This window comes from Melanerpes formicivorus, unplaced genomic scaffold (genome assembly GCF_026170545.1).
Source record: "Melanerpes formicivorus ecotype bairdi unplaced genomic scaffold, bMelFor1.0.p_v2 SCAF_10, whole genome shotgun sequence".
Taxonomy (NCBI): Eukaryota; Metazoa; Chordata; class Aves; order Piciformes; family Picidae; genus Melanerpes; species Melanerpes formicivorus.
The window spans coordinates 9,486,307-9,502,957 of NW_027142362.1; the positions used below are offsets into that span (position 1 = coordinate 9,486,307).

Here is a 16,651-nt window from a genome sequence, read left to right on the forward strand (position 1 = left end):
GAGCCAACTAACCAAATCTAACTAAACCAGTCCCATACGACTAAACTGAACCCAATCCAAACTAATCCAATGCAATCCAACTGAGCCACACCCAACTGAGCCCAACTGAACCCAAACCTAACTAATCCAACCCAGTCCAATTGAACCTGACCCAACCCAGCCCGCCTGAACCCACTCCAAACTAACCCAGCCCAGCCAATCCAGTCCAACTGAACCAGACCCAACCCCAGCCCAGGCCAACTGAACCCAACCCGATTTAACCCGAGCAACCCAATCTAACTGAATCAGACCCAAACCAACTCGGTCCAAATGAATCCAACCCAACTGATTCCAACCCATCCCTGCTGAAACCAGCTCAGCCCAACCCACTTCAGCCCGACCGAACCAAAGCCAGGAGGGCCCAGCCTAGCACCTGACCCTCCGAGGAAGCCAGGCCAGGGCAGGGCAGGCGAGCCCGTGCAGCGCCAAGCTGCCCGGTGTCCCCGGGCCCCTGTGCCACTCGCGTCCTGGAACGTCCGTGCGCCGGCGCCGATTGCCGGGGGGACGCGGGGCAGGACGCGGCGCAGGACGCGGCGCTTCCGGTTTCGCTTCCGGAGTGGGCGGGAGGGGAGGAGCGGCGCCCGGCAGGGCCCTTCCGGCGACCCGTAGCGGTGCCCCCGCGCGCCGTGCCGGGCCCTCTCCGTCCGTTGCCGCTCTCCGGGTTTCCCCCTTCCCAGCCCAACAGGGTGGGCCCGGGGCGGCCGGGGCCGCGGGTTCGCGTCCCTTCGTCCCCCGCGCTGCGGCGCCGGGGATGGGCCGCGGGCCCGGGGCGGGCGGCAGGGATTCGCGGGGCTGGTGAAGGCGGAGGTGGGCGCTGGGGCTGCCCCGTCTCGCCGCTGGCCCGCAGGGGCTGGCAGGACCCGGGGGGCAGCTGGCCCCGAGGGGGCCGCATGTGCCCTCCGCCGGGCACCGAGGCAGGACGGAGGAGGAGGCGGAGGGAGAGGCCGCCCCGGCGGCGGGGCAGGCCGGTAGGCCCGAACGCGGCCGTCTCGGTCGTCGGGGCCGAAGTCGGGAGGAGGAGGAGGCGGCGATGGAGGGCCTGGCCGGGTACGTGTACAAGGCGGCGAGCGAGGGGCGAGTGCTGACCCTGGCCGCACTGCTCCTCAACCGCTCCGAGAGTGACATCAAGTACCTGCTGGGCTACGTCAGTCAGCACGGCGGGCAGCGCTCCACCCCGCTCATCATCGCCGCCCGCAACGGCCACACCAAGGTGGTCCGGCTGCTCCTCGAGCACTACCGTGTGCAGACCCAGCAGACCGGCACGGTCCGCTTCGACGGGTATGTAGAGCTCTGTGCTGCCCCACCAGAGTCGAGCAAGAGGATGGTCTGGTGGGGAGGGACCTCTAAAGGTCATCTAGTCCAACCTCTCTCAGCAGGGACATCTGGAACGAGAGCAGGTGGCTCAGAGCTCTAAACAGCCTGACCTAGAATGGTTCCAGGAATGGGGCATCTCCTGCCTCTGCAGGTAGCCTGGGCCAGGCTCTCACCATCCTCAGGTGTAAAACATTTCTTCCCTGTCTCTGATCTTTAGTTTAGACCATCACCCCTTGTCCTGTCACAACAGGCCCTGCTCAGAAGTCTGTCCCCAGTTTGCTTCTCAGCCCCCTGAAGTCCTGAAAGGCCAGCAGAAGGTCTCCTGGGAGCCTTTTCTCCATGCTGAATGACCCCAACTCATCCTGGCAGAGGGTTTGCAGCCCTCCCATGACTGCTGTGGCCTCCTCTGTCCCTGCTCCAACAGGTCCCTGTCTCTGCTGTGCTGAGGACTCCAGAGCTGACCCCAGCACTGCAGGTGGGGTCTCAGCAGAGAGGCGTAGAGGGGCAGAATCCCCACGGTGTTGGTGAACAGTCCAGGACACAGGAGGGCAGAAAGCAGAGGTGTTGGTACCTGCACCGTGCAGGGACTTGGGTCCTCACCCCTCCCCCAGCTGGTGCTGGGACAGTTGCTGCTTTAGCCATAAAAATGCCTTGTTTGACATCTCCCACCTGAGGCTTTCTGAGTCATAAATGCTTTTGCCTTCTGAGATTCCCCCACCTGAAACTGGAGACAAGATTCTTTACAGCCTAGAGAGCTCCTCACTGAACAGGTCACCTTGTAGTCTCTCTTGCTGTGCCAAAAGGGCCTTTTGTGTGATGTCCTTTGCTGCCATGAGTGACAGGCATCAGATGAGGGTAGGGTGATACCTGCCTGCTGGAACCAGGCCTTTCTTTACTTAAATTGAGGGTTTTCCAGTGTCCAGTCCAGACACCCTGAGGAGCATCCCTTCCTTGCTACTGGGAGCTGACATATGGGATGGCTGGGGGTGAAATGTGACATCTTAGGATCGGAAGAAAGGGATGGAAGGGGCTGGGATCTGGTTGGGGTAGTGGAGCTGGTGCCTCTGTTGATGTCCAGATCCTTGGGTGCTGTGTTGCCACAGCAGAATCCCAGCATGGTGGGGGTTGGAAAGGACCTCTGGAGATCATCCAGTCCAACCCCACCCTGCTAAAGCAGGAGCACCCACAGCAGCTTGCCCAGGATCACAATGGCCAGGGGGGGTTGGAATCTCTCCAGAGGAGGAGATGCCACAACCTCTCTGGGCAGCCTGCTCCAGGGAAAGAAGGAAGGGAGAAGGTTGTTTTTCAGATTCCTGAAGCAGCTCTTGCCTGTGTGTCACTCCTGAACGTCAGGCTGACTAATGGTGCAGCAGATGGCTCTTTTGAACAGCTTCAGGTTTTGCAGGTAGCTTGTGCAGAGGGAAGAGCTCACATCAGATGCCAGGAGGGATGGTAATGGGTCCCCACTGATATCTTTCATCTGGTTCCTGCTTGATGAGCTGGAGTTCTGCCTTGTGCAGCTCCACCTGGCCCAGGGAAGGATTGTCTCAGTTCTTCTGTGTCGAAATAATGGGGAGGAACCAACTTCCCTGTGTGCTTTGTGGTTTTCTTGTCCTCTTCCAGCCCTTTTCTCCTACAGGTAAGAACTGGTTGAGAGAACCTAGGGTGAGACCTGCCCCAAATTCAGTTAGAGGAAGTGTCTGTATTGTCAGACAGTAACAGGAGGAGACTGTGACCCCGCCTCTGCTGCTGCATTTTCTTGTGCTGTGCTTTGATAGGATGGTGCCAGAGCCTCTGCCTGGGGCAGATTAAAGGAGGTGTTGTGTGAGGGACAATGGGCACAGTGGAGGTCACAGTCTGGAGGGGAGGAGTGTGACCCTGCGTAACTCTCATTCCTCTGGAGATAAGGTGGCACAGCAGCTCCCCTTGTTTGGCCTCCAGACTTTGGACTTCAGTGTCATAGATTCACAGAATGGTCTGGGTTAGAAGGGACCTTAAAGCTCATCCAGTTCCACTTCCACTAGACCAGGGTGCTCAAGGCCTCAACCCAGCCTGACCTTGAACACCTCCAGGGAGGAGGCATCCACACCTCCCTGGGCAACCTGTTCCAGTGTCTCACCACCCTCACTGGAAAGAATTTCCTCCTAATCTCCAGTCTAAATCTCCCCTCTAGTTCAGCAATCAATTCCCTGCTGCTCACTGACAAATCCTAGCCTCTGTGTTTATACAAAACCACTTTCATGTAAGAAGTTCCTTCATCCCTCTGAATAAAGCTGGAGATGTCTCTGCACCCCACAGCTCTTAGGCAGCCTCCAAAATGTTGTCTAGAGGTGTTGGGTTTGCAAACAGTCAAGCAAGTTGTTTGTGTTTGTCATGAAATGATAAAAATCACTGTTCAAGTTGAAATGAAGCCAGTGTTTTATGTGAGTTTTTACACTGAGACCAAACCATGGCTTTTTCCTTCGGGAAGGAGGCTGAGGGGAGACCTCATGGGCCTTTTTCCTTTGGGAAGGGAGTGTAACAGCTTTGAGGAGGTCTGGAGAGCAGGTCTTGGGAAGAGCAGCTGAGGGAAGTGTGAAGAAAAAGAAACTGAGGGGAGACCTTCTGGCTCTCTACAACTCCCTGAAGTGAGACTGGAACCAGGTGGGGGTTGGTCTCCCAAGGAACAAGCAACAGAACAAGAATAAATGGCCTCAAGTTGCCCCAGAGGAGGTTTAGGTTGGAAATGAGGAGCAGCTTCTTCAGTGAAGGAGTGGTCAGGCATTGGAACAGGCTGCTCAGGGAGGTGGTGGAGTTGCCGTCCCCGGAGCTGCTCAGAAAGTGTAGACATGGCACTTCAGGACATGGCTTAGTGGGCAGGGTGGGTTGACAGTTGGACTATGGTGATCTTAGAGGTCTTTTCCAGGCCTAATAGTCCTATGATTGTATGAAAACCATTGTATTAGGAGAAACTTCTTCACTGAAGGGGTTCTCAAACCCTGGAGCAGGCTGCCCTGGGAGGTGGTTGAATCCCCGTCCTTGGAGGTGTTTCACAGAAGCAGAGATGTGGTGCTGAGGGACTCCAGACTTGGCAGAGTTGGAGAATGGTTTGACTTAAAGATCTTTTCCTACCAATCCCATTCTGTGATTCTACATGTAACTCTTTTTGAATTGTTACTTGGCAGGGAAGTGTGGCAGCTTGGACACAGGGAAATCAGCTTCGTGTCCCCCAGCTGATCTGAGTGTGCGTCAGATGCCTGTTTCTCCCTTGAAGTGCCTCTTGGAAAGTCAGGGAGGGATCTCAGCTTGGTCCTTGCAGTCACACACAACGTGCTGGCTTTGGGAATGAATTTTGGGAATGGAAACATAGTATCATAGTGTCACAGTATCAGTCAGGGTTGGAAGGGACCACAAGGATCATCTAGTTCCAACCCCCCTGCCATGGGCAGGGACACCCCACACTAGATCAGGCTGGCCAGAGCCTCAGCCAGCCTGGTTTTAAACACCTCCAGGGATGGGGCCTCGACCACCTCCCTGGACAACCCATTCCAGGGCTTCACCACTCTCATGGTGAAGAACCTCCTCCTCACATGCAGCCTGAATCTCCCCACCTCCAGCTTCATTCCATTCCCCCTAGTCCTATCACTATCTGATATCCTGAGCAGTCCCTCCCCAGCCTTCCTGTAGGCCCCCTTCAGATACTGGAAGGCCACAATTAGGTCAGCTCGGAGCCTTCTCTTCTGCAGACTGAACAGCCCCAACTCCTTCAGTCTGTCCTCACAGGAGAGCAGCTCCAGCCCTCTGCTCATCCTCGTGGCCCTTCTCTGGACACTTCCCAGCATCTCCAGATCCCTCTTGTAATAGGGGCTCCAGAACTGGACACAGTACTCCAGGTGGGGTCTCACCAGAGCTGAGTAGAGGGGGGGAATCACCTCCCTTGACCTGCTGGCCACACTCCTCCTGATGCAGCCCAGGATCTGATTGGCTTTGTGGGCTGCAAGTGCACACTGAGAGCTCCTGTTGAGCTTCCCCTCTGCTTTGCTGAAGTTAACTGTCCCCTCTTTTACAAGCTGTCGGCGAGGGTGTGATGGAAACCAGACCTCTGAAACAGGCCAGCTCAGCACTCATTCTGCTTCAGAGAGTTTTGATTTTATTCCTGGAGTTCCCTCTGTGGATCCAGGCTGCTGCTCTGGAGGCTTTGGAAGGAGAAGGATCAGTGCAGAGGAAGCAGGAGTGGTTTTGTGGCTCTTAAGAGAGGATGGGATGTGAAATTCTTAAGCCAGCTTTAGTATTCAGCTGGAGGTTTTTGTGTCACTCTGCTCCTCTTAACTTTTCTGCCTTTCTTTAATGTGCCAGTTTCTGGCATGAGGCATCAAAGGAGACGTAACCCTTGTAACTATTCTTCCCCAGACCTCCCCAGGCTGAGGGCTGGAGCTTGCAGGTGGCACCTTCAAAGCATGTTCTAGTGCACAAGGTGGCTAACTCCCCAGGCTGCTTTGAAGTTTCACCTTCCAGTGCTTCTCTGGGAGGTCAGTGTGCTTGAGAAGTCTCATTCTTTTGCCTTGGTCATCCCAGGAGGTTCTTTCGAGTGCAAAAATAGGATGGATAGAAATCAGCTTTTGCTGGCTGGGTATGTACGTGCCTGCTGTAGGCAGCATGGGTCACAACCATTAAGACTTCAGGCTTGGAGCAGAGTGGCTGGAACCTGCTCGGTGGAAAAGGACCAGGGATGGTTGTCAGCAGCTCAAGATGAGCCAAGGTGTGCGCTCAGGTGGCCAAAAAGGCCATCAGTGTCCTGGCCTGGATCATGAAGAGTGTGGCCAGCAGGAGTAGGGAAGTGACTGTCCCCCTGTACTCAGCGCTGGTGAGGCCACACCTTGAATCTTGGGTTCACTTTTGGCCCCTTCACTCCAAGGACATTGAGGTGTCAGATCATGTCCAGAGAAGTGCAACAAAGCTGGTGAAGGGTCTGGAGAACAGGTCTGGTGAGGAGCAGCTGAGGGAAATGGGGATGTTTAGTGTGGAGAAGAGGAAGCTGAGGGGAGACCTCATTCTCTCTGCAGCTCCTTGAAGGGAGGCTGGAGCCAGGTGGGGGTTGGTCTCTTCTCCAAGGAACAAGTGACACAACAAGGGGAAAATGGCCTCAAACTGTACCAGGGGAGGTTTAGGTTGGGCACGAGGAATAACTTCTTCATGGAAAGGGTTCTCAATGCCTGGCCCAAGTGCCCAGGGTAGTGGTGGAGGTCCCATCCCTGGAGGTGTTTCAGAGCTGTGTAGATGTGTTGCTGAGGGATATGATGATGTGGTGGTGCCATGGCAGTGCTGGTGTAATGGTTGGACTCAATGATCTTGAAAGTCTTTTCCAACCCAAAAGACTCTGTGGTTCTGTGCTGGTGTGGCTCTCTGACTGCACGAGCCTATGATTCATGCTGCTCGGCTGTCTGTAGCAGACCCCTCTGGTTGGACCTAGTGATCTCTTGAGGTCCTTTCCAACCTCTGATGTAGTGATACTGTGCAGGCAGGTTGGTTTAACTGCTTCTCCCTGCCTTGCCCTTTCCAGCTTCGTGATTGACGGGGCCACAGCCCTCTGGTGCGCGGCGGGGGCCGGCCACTTCGAGGTGGTCAAGCTGCTGGTGAGCCACGGTGCCAACGTCAACCACACCACGGTGACCAACTCCACCCCTCTGCGGGCCGCCTGCTTCGACGGCCGGCTGGACATCGTCAAGTACCTGGTGGAGAACAACGCCAACATCAGCATCGCTAACAAGTACGACAACACCTGCCTCATGATCGCCGCCTACAAAGGCCACACCGAGGTGGTCAGGTACCTGCTGGAGCAGCGCGCCGACCCCAATGCCAAAGCGCACTGCGGCGCCACCGCCCTGCACTTCGCGGCCGAGGCGGGGCACCTGGAGATCGTCCGGGAGCTGGTCAAGTGGAAGGCCGCCATGATGGTCAACGGCCACGGCATGACGCCCCTCAAGGTGGCCGCCGAGAGCTGCAAGGCCGACGTGGTGGAGCTGCTGCTGGCTCACGCCGACTGCGACAGGAGAAGCAGGATCGAAGCTCTGGAGCTGCTGGGTGCCTCGTTTGCTAACGACAGGGAGAATTACGACATCATGAAGACCTACCACTACTTGTATTTAGCCATGCTGGAGCGGTACCGAGACAGCCAGGACATCATCGAGAAGGAAGTTCTGCCCCAGATAGAGGCGTATGGAAACAGGACTGAATGCAGGACTCCTCAGGAATTAGAGGCTATCAGGCAGGACAGAGATGCCCTGCACATGGAAGGTCTCATTGTGAGGGAAAGGATTCTGGGCTCGGACAATATCGACGTTTCTCACCCCATCATTTACCGGGGGGCTGTCTATGCCGACAACATGGAGTTTGAACAGTGTATCAAGTTATGGCTCCACGCCCTGCACCTAAGGCAGAAGGGCAACAGGAACACTCACAAGGACCTCCTGAGGTTTGCTCAGGTCTTTTCTCAGATGATCCACCTAAACGAGCCGGTTAAGGCCAAGGACATCGAGAGCGTCTTGAGGTGCAGCGTCCTGGAGATAGAGCAAGGCATGTCCCGCATCAAAACCACCCCGGACTCCGACATCCACACGGCCATGGACAACTACGAATGCAACATCTTCACCTTTCTCTACTTGGTCTGCATCTCCACCAAGACCCAGTGCAGCGAGGAGGATCAGTCCCGCATCAACAAGCAGATCTACAACCTGATTCACCTGGATCCCCGCACCCGGGACGGCTCCAGCCTGCTGCACCACGCCGTCAACTCCGGCACGCCGGTTGACGACTTCCACACCAACGACGTCTGCAGCTTCCCCAACGCTCTGGTGACGAAGCTCCTGCTGGACTGCGGCGCCGACGTCAACGCCGTGGACGGCGAAGGCAACAGCCCTCTCCACATCATCGTCCAGTACCACAGGCCCATCAGTGACTTCTTGACGTTGCATTCCATCATCAACAGCCTGGTGGAGGCTGGTGCTCACACGGACATGACGAACAAGCAGAAGAAGACCCCTCTTGATAAAAGTACCACTGGGGTGTCTGAAATCCTCATTAAAACTCAAATGAAGCTGAGTCTCAAGTGCCTGGCTGCCCGAGCAGTACGGATCTATAACATCAGCTACCAAAACCAGATCCCCAGAACTCTGGAAGAGTTTGTCAAGTTTCACTGAGCTGAGGTGAAAACTTTTTCGTGGCGGTGCTAATCCCGGGACAACATCAGACAGCAGGATGCAGATGTATATGTGGAGATGTTTGCCTCTCTTCTGTTGGGTTTGGGTTCAGTCTGGGTGCAATCTGCAGCCTCAGTTCTCATCTTGGGAGATGAGATCTTGGGAGCAGGTCTTTGGGGGTAGGTGGGGAGGGAGGAGGGGGAGGGAAAACCCCCCCCTTAAACCTAAGCCACATCGTTTTCCTGTCGTCCAAATGAGTTTGGTCATTTCTTTTGATTAAAAGAAATTGCTTTCTTATCTCTTTGTTTTTATAACCAAAATGGAAAGAATCTCCACTGTAACTGGTGCAGGGTGGTTTTGTTGCCAGTCCACATCCCCGCTGGTTTGCAGCTAAGTGCTTGAGGCGGTGCTTTGCCCTCTACAGAAGCTCCTCCCTCCCCTTCTCCCCCCTCCCTCCCCTTTGATTCTTTCCACCAGTAGCTTTGCAAATTTGAGAACCTGTTGGAGTGAGGTGGGGGAAGAGCAGTTGGAAATCATGTGGTGGCTGGTTGCAAGTGATGTCTTGACATACAGAGCAGTCTGTTGCTCTCATACCTCACTGTCTGGTTTTGTTTCTAATGCCTCTCAGTTGATGCTGAAGATGTTGGTAACACTTGAAAAGTTTTAGGTCTGTTTTGTTTTGTTCTGTTTTGAATTCCATGTTGAACAGCAGCTACCAACAGCTCCAGGTGTATGGAATGCTCTGTAAGGAAATGCAGGTTTCAGTTCTGCTGTGGTGTGGCCATCCAGTGCTAGCTGAGCTGTCAAGCTCTTCATTTACACTACTCTAGGAAATCAGGAATAAAGATGCTGAAAGAAAATGGGAATGCTCTGTTAGGAAGAGCAGGTTTAAACTCAGCTGTGCTGTCACAGAGTCACAGAATGTTAGGGGTTGGAAAGGATCTCAAAAGATCATCCAGTCCAACCGCCCTGCCAGAGCAGGTTCACCTAGGGCAGGTCACACAGGAATGCATCCAGGCAGGTTTTGAATGTCTCCAGAGCAGGAGACTCCACAACCTCTCTGGGCAGCCTGTTCCAGTGTTCTGCCACTCTTACAGTGAAGAAGTTTTCCCTTACGTTCACACGGCCCCTCCTGTGCTCCAGCTGGCACTCACTGCCCCTTGTCCTGTCGTTGGACATCGCTGAGCAGAGCCTGGCTCTGTTCTCCTGACACTCACCCTTCACATATTTAGCAACATTCTGTGATTCTGATGAGATCACTCCTGAGTCTTCTCCAAGCTAAAGAGCCCCAGCTCCCTCAGCCTTTCTTCACAAGGGAAATGTCCCACTCCCTTCATCTTTGTGTCTCTGTGCTGCACTCTTTCAGGAAGAGGTCCTTCTTGACCTGAGAGGCCCAGAACTGGACACACCAGGGCAGAGTAGAGGGGGAGGAGACCCTCTCCCCACTTGCTATCCACACACCTTCTAATGCACCCCAGGATGCCATTGGCCTTCTTGGTCACAAAGGCACGCTGCTGGCTCGTGGTTATCCTTCTGTCCACCCAGACCCTTAGATCTCTTTCTGCTACACTGCTCTCCAACAGATACCCCCCAGGCTAGCTGGTCCCATGGGGGTTGTTCTGTCCCAGATGCAAGACTGCACACTTGTCCTTGTTGGATTTCATTTGCTTTCTCCCTGCCCAACTCTCCAGCCTCTTCAGGTCCCTGTGAACGGCAGCACAGCCTTCTGGTATGGCCAGCTACTGACAGCTGAGCTATCAAGCTCTTTATTTATACTGTTCCAGGAAACATGGAATAAAACTGCTGGGGGAGGGGAAAGGAACTTGCACCTTGCCAGAAGTGAGCCATGGTTTGTTTTTCTGTAGCTGAGTCACTCCTATGTAAAGCCCATGCATGGATACCTGGGGGGGGGGGAGGGGGAAATGGGTAGGGCGTTTGTGTTTGTGTGTGTGTGTGTCCCAACATTTCAAAGCTGCTTTTTAACTTCTTTTCCTTTTCCTTTTCTTTCTTTTTCCCCCCTGTTGTTACAAACATGTACCTTTTTAAACTCAGAAAAAAAAAAAAGAAAGTATGTCAGACCTGCACTCTGGAATTCCAACTGCTGCATCTTCCTGAGGGAGTAGTCTTGCCACCAAAGAGAGTCTTCCTTCAAACCACTTGCAAATGGCTTTGCCGATGAGCGGTGGAGGGTGAGGGGATGGATGGGGTGGGGGGGGTGTGTGTGTCTGTGCCTCCCTGAATTGACCTCGAGGGTTTTGTTGGTTTTGTTTGTTGTGATTTTTAACTCCTTTCACTTTGAGACTCTTCTACAAACCCTTTGAGTTTGTCAACTCCCCCTCCCAACCCCTCCCAATGATCCTAGCATCAGCTCTTTTGTGCTGAGCCACTGATTGTATCCTAACACCCTTTCTTCAGAGAGCGCTTCTCCTTGGTAGAAGTGGCAGCTACTCCTGGCAGTGAAAAACACACACCACCATGTCACTTCTTTTGATAGGCTACTGAAAAGAAAACCCCCCCCCCCCCCCCCCCCCCCAACAAACTCTCTCTGATGTTTTTTTAACTGTCAGATGATGAAAAGAATGTTCTGTAGGTCTTCTCTTTTGTTGGTTTCTAAACCAGCTGGGTAGAACTTTTAAGGCAAGGGTTTTGGTTTGTTTTTTTTTTTGGGGGGGGGGGGCACACCTTTCTATTTGTATTACAAAGAAATAAACATTGAATGTGGAATTAATTAGCTTGGAGCTCTCCAGTTTTGGTGTTTGTTTCCCCCCCACCCCCATCTGGTGCCAAGCAGGACAATGCTGCTTAGGTTAGCTGGTGTCAAAAGTTATGGTAGTGGCTGTTGGGGCTCCTCAGAGTCGTGGAACTGGTTTGGTTGGAAGGGACCTTAAAGATCTTAAGACCTTCAGTTCTTGACACTTTTGACTGGATAGTAAGAAGAACTTCTTTCCAGTGAGGGTGGTGAGAGACTGAACCAGGTTGCCCAGGGAAGGTTGTGGCTGCTCCCTCCCTGGAAGCGTTCAAGACCACATTGGATGGGGCCTTGAGCAACCTGGGGTACTGGGAGGTGTCCCTGCCCATGGGCAGAAGAGGTTTGACAGTAAATGTTCTTTAAGGTCCCTTCCTTCTGTGGTTTCTGTGCTTATCACATTGGGAATAATGTGACCATCAGGCCCAGGGATTGGAAGAGACATTAAAGATCGAATAGTGACTACTGTGACCATCAGGACCAAGGAAGGGATTTTCACCTCTGTATTGGGCACTAGTGAGGCCACACCTCAAATACTGGGTTCCATTTTGTGACCCTCACCATCAGAAGGACATTGAGGTGCTGGAGTGGCTCTAGAGAAGGGCAAGGAGCTGGGGAAGGGTCTGGTGAAGAGCAGCTGAAGCACCTGGAGTTGTTCAGCCTGCAGAAAAGGAGACTGAGGGGAGACCTTCTGCTCTCTACCACTCCCTGAAAGGAGACTGGAGTCAGGTGAGGGGTTGGTCTCTTCTCCTAGGGAACAAGTGATAGGACAACAGGACATGTCCAGAGGTTGCTGCAGGGGAGGTATAACTTGGACATGAGGAACAATTTCTTCATGGAAAGGGTTGTCAAGTCCTGTCCCAGGCTGCCCAGGGCAGTGGTGGAGTCCCCATCCCTGGAGGGGTTTCCAAGCTGTGTAGATGTGATGTTGAGGTTTAGTGGTGACCTGGCAGTGCTGGGTTTACAGTGGACTCGATCTTAAAGAAGAAAATTCTTGACTGAAAGGCTCCTCAAAGCCTGGCCAGGGTGGTGGTTGAATCCCCATCCCTGGAGGCATTTCAAAGAGGCAGAGATGTGTCGCTGAGGGATATGGTTTAGCACCAGCCTTGTTGGTCTCTTCTCCCAGGCAAACCACCACCAGAACAAGAGGACACAGTCTCAAGCTGCACCAGGGGAAGTTTAGGCTGGAGGTGAGGAGAAAGTTCTTCACAGAGTTGTTAGCTGTTGGAATGAGCTGCCCAGGGAGGTGGTGGAATCACCATCCCTGGAGCTCTTCAAGAGGGGATTGGATGTGGCACTTGGTGCCATGGTTAGTCATGAGGTCTGTGGTGACAGGTTGGCCTCGATGATCTTTGAGGTCTCTTCCAACCTTGGTGATGCTGTAAAGCTCTCAGCTACACCCCAGAGGGGAGTGAGCTGCCCCCCACCCCCCCCCCTCCATCCCCTAGCTTTAAGCCAGCAGAGCCAAGCAGCAGAGCCCGTCCCTTCGTAAAATACTTTTATTTTCAACCCTTAAAAACCCCAAAACATCCTAGGCACAGTATTTACCAAACACCCCCCGGTGGGCAGACCCCTTCCTTTGGCCTCCACCACAATTAACATTAGCATAAATAATTCTCTGCTGATGCAACCAAGGAAAGATTCTTGTCCAGAAACGACAGCACCGACCGGCCGGGTTTGCTCTATGTACATCTATCATACACGACCCACGGCCCCTGGCTGGCCACCAGCTCCTCCCAACTGCTCTGTGGGGGCAGAAAACACTTCCAAAAGTAAGGGGTGAAATTGATTGGGTTTTACCACTTCTGAGTTTGTTGTGTTGTGGTTTTTTGGGTGATTTTTCCTTCTGTGTGTTCTCCTTTAGTTCAACCAGTTTAGAGTAAGTATGTACAGCTGGACACTGGAGATCTGCAGTTAAGGTGCTTTCATTTGCTTATTTCAGTGCATTAAGAAGGTCCCTGGAGGTCTTTTGAGAGATGTGTGGGCCATGGCGCTTTGGGACATGGTTTAATGGCCGTGGTTTTAAGGGCTTAGATTGATTCATAGAGGCATAGAATGATTTGGGTTGGAAAAAGGACCTTAGAGCTCATCTAGTTCCAACACCACCACTCCCCACCCCCTCCACGGGCTGGGACACCTCCCACTAGAGCAGCTTGCTCAAGGCAATGGTTGACTGTGGCCAGTTCTGTACTGTGTCCAGTTCTGGGCCCCTCAATTTAAGAAGGACATTGAGACACTTGAATGGTCAAGGCTGGGGAGAGGTCTTGAGCACAGCCCTATGAGGAGAGGCTGAGGGAGCTGGGGTTGCTTAGCCTGGAGAAGAGGAAGCTCAGGGGAGACCTCATTGCCCTCTACAACTACCTAAAAGGTGGTTGTAGCCTGGAAGGGGTTGGTCACTTCTCTCTAGCAACCAGCACCAGCACAAGGGGACACAGTCTCAGGCTGTGCCAGAGGAAGTTTAGACTGGAGGTGAGGAGAAAGTTCTTCACCAAGAGAGTCATTAGTCATTGGAATGTGCTGCCCAGGGAGGTGGTGGAGTCACCATCCCTGGAGGTGTTCAAGAGGAGATTGGAGGTGGCACTTGGAGCCATGGTCTAGCCATGAGGTCTGTGGTGACAGGTTGGACTCGATGGTCCCTTCCAACCTTAGTGATACTGTGACTTGGTGATCTCAGAGGTCTTTTCCAACCAAAACAAGTCTATGGTTCTATGATCTCCACCCAACTACTCTGGGTTAACCAACCTAACACAGTTTGAGAGCCATGGCCAGCAGAGCCCAGGGAGGGGGGGTTGCTACAACCCTCTCTTGTTTTAAAGGGTGTTATTTTTCACTGGGTTTTGCAGCCCCACTGTCTGGGGCGTGCTGCTTCAGTGGCCCTGCCATCCTTGCCTCCTTGCAAACCCAGTTTGAAGCTCCTCTAGGTGTGGCCCAGAGACCATGAGCAGAGGTTTGGGGTCTTTGGTACGAGCAGGGTTGGATTTCATGGCGGGGGGAGGGAGGATGGTGGTGTCCAACCTATTGAGGTGATTTTGCATAAAGGGGGTGTAGGCTCCACTCCATGCAATCCCAGCTTCACCCATGGTGTTGAGGTCAACCTCTGCTCCGTCACCAGCGAGGGCATGAGAGGGGACCTGGGGATGGGGGGGACCTGGTGGCCCCAGCAGTGTCACTCCAGCCCATGGGCACTTTGCTCCTGTTCGGCTGCTCGCCTGCGGCTCCCGCTCTTAAAAAAGCCAAGCTGTAGGGTGGAAAGAGACAAATGAAGAACCCCACTGTTACTCCAGCTCATTGCTCTGACTGGGCCAGTGCCAAGACCCTGCAGATAGAAGTGGTGGAAGCTTAAATCCTAAATATAAAAAGCATGGAAGCAGGGAGAGGTTGGTTGGAGAAGCTCCTTGTGATGCATGGTGGTGCCAAGGGGCTTGCGGGGCTGTGGAGGTGGAGCTGGGATGTCCCTCCAAACATGGAGGTCTCCACCAAGCCCCTGATGTGTGTGGCTGAAAGGCTGCTCACCTTCCAGAGTGCAAGGACAAGCAGGGCCAGGAGCAGGAGACCTCCTAAAGTGCTACCCAGGATGATCCAGATGGGGATCTGCGATTCCTCTGGCTTGGAGATTTCAAATATTATCTGCAAGGAAAGAGCATCCAAAGGTCCTGCTGGGGGAGGAGCAGACTGGAGGGCATGGCATGACGGTGGGAATGCTGAGCACCCCCTCTTCTGGGAGGATGCTGGAGCTGCTGGACAGGATGACCACCCTATACACCAGGAACTGGCTCCATCCTGCGATGCTGAGACTGGAGCTGTTCCGATCCAGCCACGACTGCACCAAGGTGCTCCAAGCTCTGTAGAGCTGGCTCACTCCAGCCCTTCTGCAGGGATTTCCCCACTGGGGTTTCTGGGTGGTGCAGCATTCCCAAAGCTGTCCATGTGTGACTGCCCTGCCCAGGGGGTCACTCACCTGACGGCTGGGGTCCTCCTCACGGAAGATGAAGGGGCTCCCAAAACGTCGCTGGAGAGCAGCGTTTGTGGTGAGCTTCAGTGACTTGAACTTCAGCTGCACAAAGAGAAGCTGGAGGTGAGCACCATGCCACACAGTCACAGAGTCATTTGGGTTGGAAAAGGCTGTCATGATCATCCAGTCCCACCATTAACCCAGCACTGCCACATCACCACTAAGCATGGCCCTCAGCACTGCATCTTCATGGCTTCAAAACCCCTCCAGGGATATGGACTCCACCACTGCCCTGGGCAGCCTGAGCCAGGCCTTGACAACCCTCAAGGGAAAACAGTTGTTCCTCATATCCAAACTAAACCTCCCTCAGGACAACTTGAGGCCATTTCCTCTTGTCGTACCACTTGTCACTAGGGAGAAGAAACTGACCCTCACCTGGCTCCAGTCTCCTTTCAGGGAGCTGTAGAGAGCTAAAAGGACTCCTCTCAGGCTCCTTTTCTCCAGGCTGAACAACCCCAGGTCCCTCAGCTGCTCCTCACAAGACTTGTGCTCTATACCCTTCACCAGCTTTGTTGCCCTCCCCTGGAGATGCTCCAGCTTCTCACTGTCCTTCTTATGGTGAGGAGCCCAAATGATTACCAGACATGGGAAAGGATCTAGCACCCTGTAAGGGTTCTCCCCACAGCTTTGCTCCCCAAAGCAGCTTTGCATCTGTGCCAGGGCTGCTGGGTGGTGCATCCATTGAGAAGGACAATGCAGGGAGTGTAGCTAAGCTGCAGTGAAAAACCTAACTGCTCAGGATCCAAGTTCCCAGGATGAAGTTGATGTGCAGAAGGTTGGGTGCTCACACCCAGCCAGGAGACCAGGATGTGCACCCTGCACATGCCTGGTCTCCTTCAGCAGGTAAGTGTGAGGGCTGCTCTGGGAGGACTTACTGCTTTCAGAGACTTCATCCACAGGTTGCCACGCAAGTGCAAGTTCATCTCCTCGTTGGGGGCTAGCTTCACATTGCAGTCGATGGACACCACGTCAGAGTTGCTGTGGTTCTGCAAGGGGAGAAGTTGGTGGTGTAGGAGCTTCACTGCCTTGGAAAGGGGATAAGACCCACCTGGACTTCTCCTTTGGCACACATTGAGAAGAGCAAAGGCCAGACCCCGGTGGAGGAGCCACCTGTCCATCCTCCCCCATGACAATTCCACCCTGGGGGCTTCCCAGACTGATGGAGCTCAGCTGAGAGCCAAGGTCAGGCTCAGGATGCTGCATACCAGGTGGGGGGTGCGGGAGAGGTCCTCCTCAGCAGGTGTCCTCCGGTAGTCAGTGGTGTTTCCCCAGATGTTGCAGGTTGTGTTCTCCTGAGGGGAAAACCAGTGGGCATGGGGACCACATTGGCCACCTCACCACATTGGCCACCTCACCACAGCCTTT

General features: G+C 53.9%; 2 protein-coding genes across 2 annotated transcripts in view; one reads left to right on the top strand and one right to left on the bottom strand.

The window, feature by feature from the left end:
• The first annotated feature begins 606 nt into the window (after window positions 1-606).
• FEM1B (fem-1 homolog B) lies at window positions 607-8,825 on the top strand. The gene is made up of 2 exons (XM_068143554.1): window positions 607-1,317; window positions 6,893-8,825. The coding sequence occupies exons 1-2, from the start codon at window positions 1,070-1,072 to the stop codon at window positions 8,526-8,528; spliced, it is 1,884 nt and encodes a 627-aa protein (XP_067999655.1). The 5' UTR covers window positions 607-1,069; the 3' UTR covers window positions 8,529-8,825.
• Window positions 8,826-12,755: 3,930 nt separating this feature from the next.
• The window catches only part of ITGA11 (integrin subunit alpha 11), a 70,996-nt gene continuing 67,100 nt past the window's right edge, over window positions 12,756-16,651 (bottom strand). The window contains exons 26-30 of the mRNA XM_068143556.1: window positions 16,492-16,578; window positions 16,162-16,272; window positions 15,233-15,328; window positions 14,788-14,901; window positions 12,756-14,512 (exon numbers count right to left, since the gene is read on the bottom strand). Coding sequence (XP_067999657.1) covers window positions 14,441-14,512; window positions 14,788-14,901; window positions 15,233-15,328; window positions 16,162-16,272; window positions 16,492-16,578 — 480 coding nt within the window. The 3' untranslated portion in view covers window positions 12,756-14,440. The remainder of the gene's footprint in view (window positions 14,513-14,787; window positions 14,902-15,232; window positions 15,329-16,161; window positions 16,273-16,491; window positions 16,579-16,651) is intronic.

Excerpts from the sequence above, each read along its gene's own strand:
- FEM1B (XM_068143554.1), top strand. The coding sequence starts at position 1,070 with ATGGAGGGCCTGGCCGGGTACGTGTACAAGGCGGCGAGCGAGGGGCGA. Across the intron at positions 1,318-6,892 it reads GGCACGGTCCGCTTCGACGG|CTTCGTGATTGACGGGGCCA; the intron begins GTATGTAGAGCT and ends TGCCCTTTCCAG.